Source organism: Echinops telfairi, unplaced genomic scaffold (genome assembly GCF_000313985.2).
Source record: "Echinops telfairi isolate 266 unplaced genomic scaffold, ASM31398v2 ScPeMD7_7424;HRSCAF=8462, whole genome shotgun sequence".
In the NCBI taxonomy this organism is placed as follows: domain Eukaryota; kingdom Metazoa; phylum Chordata; class Mammalia; order Afrosoricida; family Tenrecidae; genus Echinops; species Echinops telfairi.
This window is the reverse complement of record NW_022111324.1, coordinates 19,684,137-19,685,393: the sequence shown is the minus strand read 5'-3', so window position 1 is coordinate 19,685,393 and position 1,257 is coordinate 19,684,137. Positions and strand designations below refer to the sequence as shown.

Sequence of the window (1,257 nt, the reverse complement as noted above, 5' to 3'; positions counted from 1 at the left end):
AAAAAAATCTTTTAGTATTAGAGAATGTACTGTGATCTTCTGGAGAAAGATTATATTTATATAATCAGTTTAGAGATATGCACTTGTGCTTCTGACAAACTTGTTTTAGACAGGATCAGGCTCGTGCTAGGAAAGTTTTATCGTTGGACCCTTCTTTTGGTTGGGAAGTAACAGTTAACACTGTGGTGGCTTGTATAGGGGGAAGAGGCACTATCTCAAGCTCACCAGTACGAGTTGATGATCTTGCAGAAAGCCAGCTCACAGCACATTTTCAGATTGCTCTGATGGTCTATGAGTTCACTAGATGAGCATTTGCTGGGGTCCACTTCACAGTTTTCATCTGACTCATATAGAGCTTTGATGAATTCCCCTGTTTGAAGGAGACAATGAAAGACAGTACAACTATAAATAGTGTCTTTTAGGACTAGAATAAAGGGATTCAGGATTTCTACCCTAATGTATATAATGAATCCTTTTCTGAGCCCTGAATTGGAGGCCATAGCATACAAAGGATTATTGCTTTGGAATCTAAGGATTACTATATCCCACACATTTCCCTTGCACTGGAAGTAGAATAATAGCAATCATTAACATCACCATCATCATAGCATTTTTTGCATAATAGTGATACTGCAGTAAACAAGGTAGTTTTTTTTTCCCATTTGAACTTGCAGGTATATTTAGTTAACACTAACTTGTTATTTCTTACAAAGGCCCCTCTATAGCATAATTGATGTCATTAAAAATCCACTGCCAGCAAATTTATTCCAACTCATAGCAACCATATCATATCTATGGTTTCCCAGGCGATGAATATTTATAGGAACATATAGTCTTACCTTGCTGCTGCAGACTGGGGCTGGTGAGTTTGAACTGCTAACCTTGAGTTTAGCAGTCTGCTTACGAGACTGCCACCAGGAATTGTCATTATTCAAAAAAGTAACCCACACTTACTGCCATCAAGTCAATTCTTGCTCACAGTGACAGTATAGGACAGAGTACTGTTCCTTTGGGTACCTGAGCCTGTACATTTTTACTAGAGCAGAAAAGCTTCATCTTTCTCCTGTGGAGTAGCAGCTAGTGGATTCGAATTGTTAGCCTTGTGCTTAGTAGCTCAACACGTAAACACTATGCCACTGGGGCTCCTTTTGTCATTATTAGAGAAGAACTAACTTAAGCCTGACTGAACAGCCCATCTAAGGTCTTTTCCTTTTTAAAAAAAATCATTTTAGGCCTGTCTGGATAGGACAGGCTGGA

General features: G+C 38.9%; 1 protein-coding gene across 4 annotated transcripts in view; it reads right to left on the bottom strand.

Moving 5' to 3' along the window:
• RASAL2 (RAS protein activator like 2) overlaps positions 1-1,257 on the bottom strand; it is a 111,473-nt gene that overhangs the window by 39,288 nt on the left and 70,928 nt on the right. For all 4 annotated transcript variants that reach the window (XM_045297917.1, XM_045297918.1, XM_045297919.1 and 1 more), the window contains exon 8: positions 226-370. In XM_045297917.1, the coding sequence (XP_045153852.1) occupies positions 226-370 (145 nt within the window). The remainder of the gene's footprint in view (positions 1-225; positions 371-1,257) is intronic.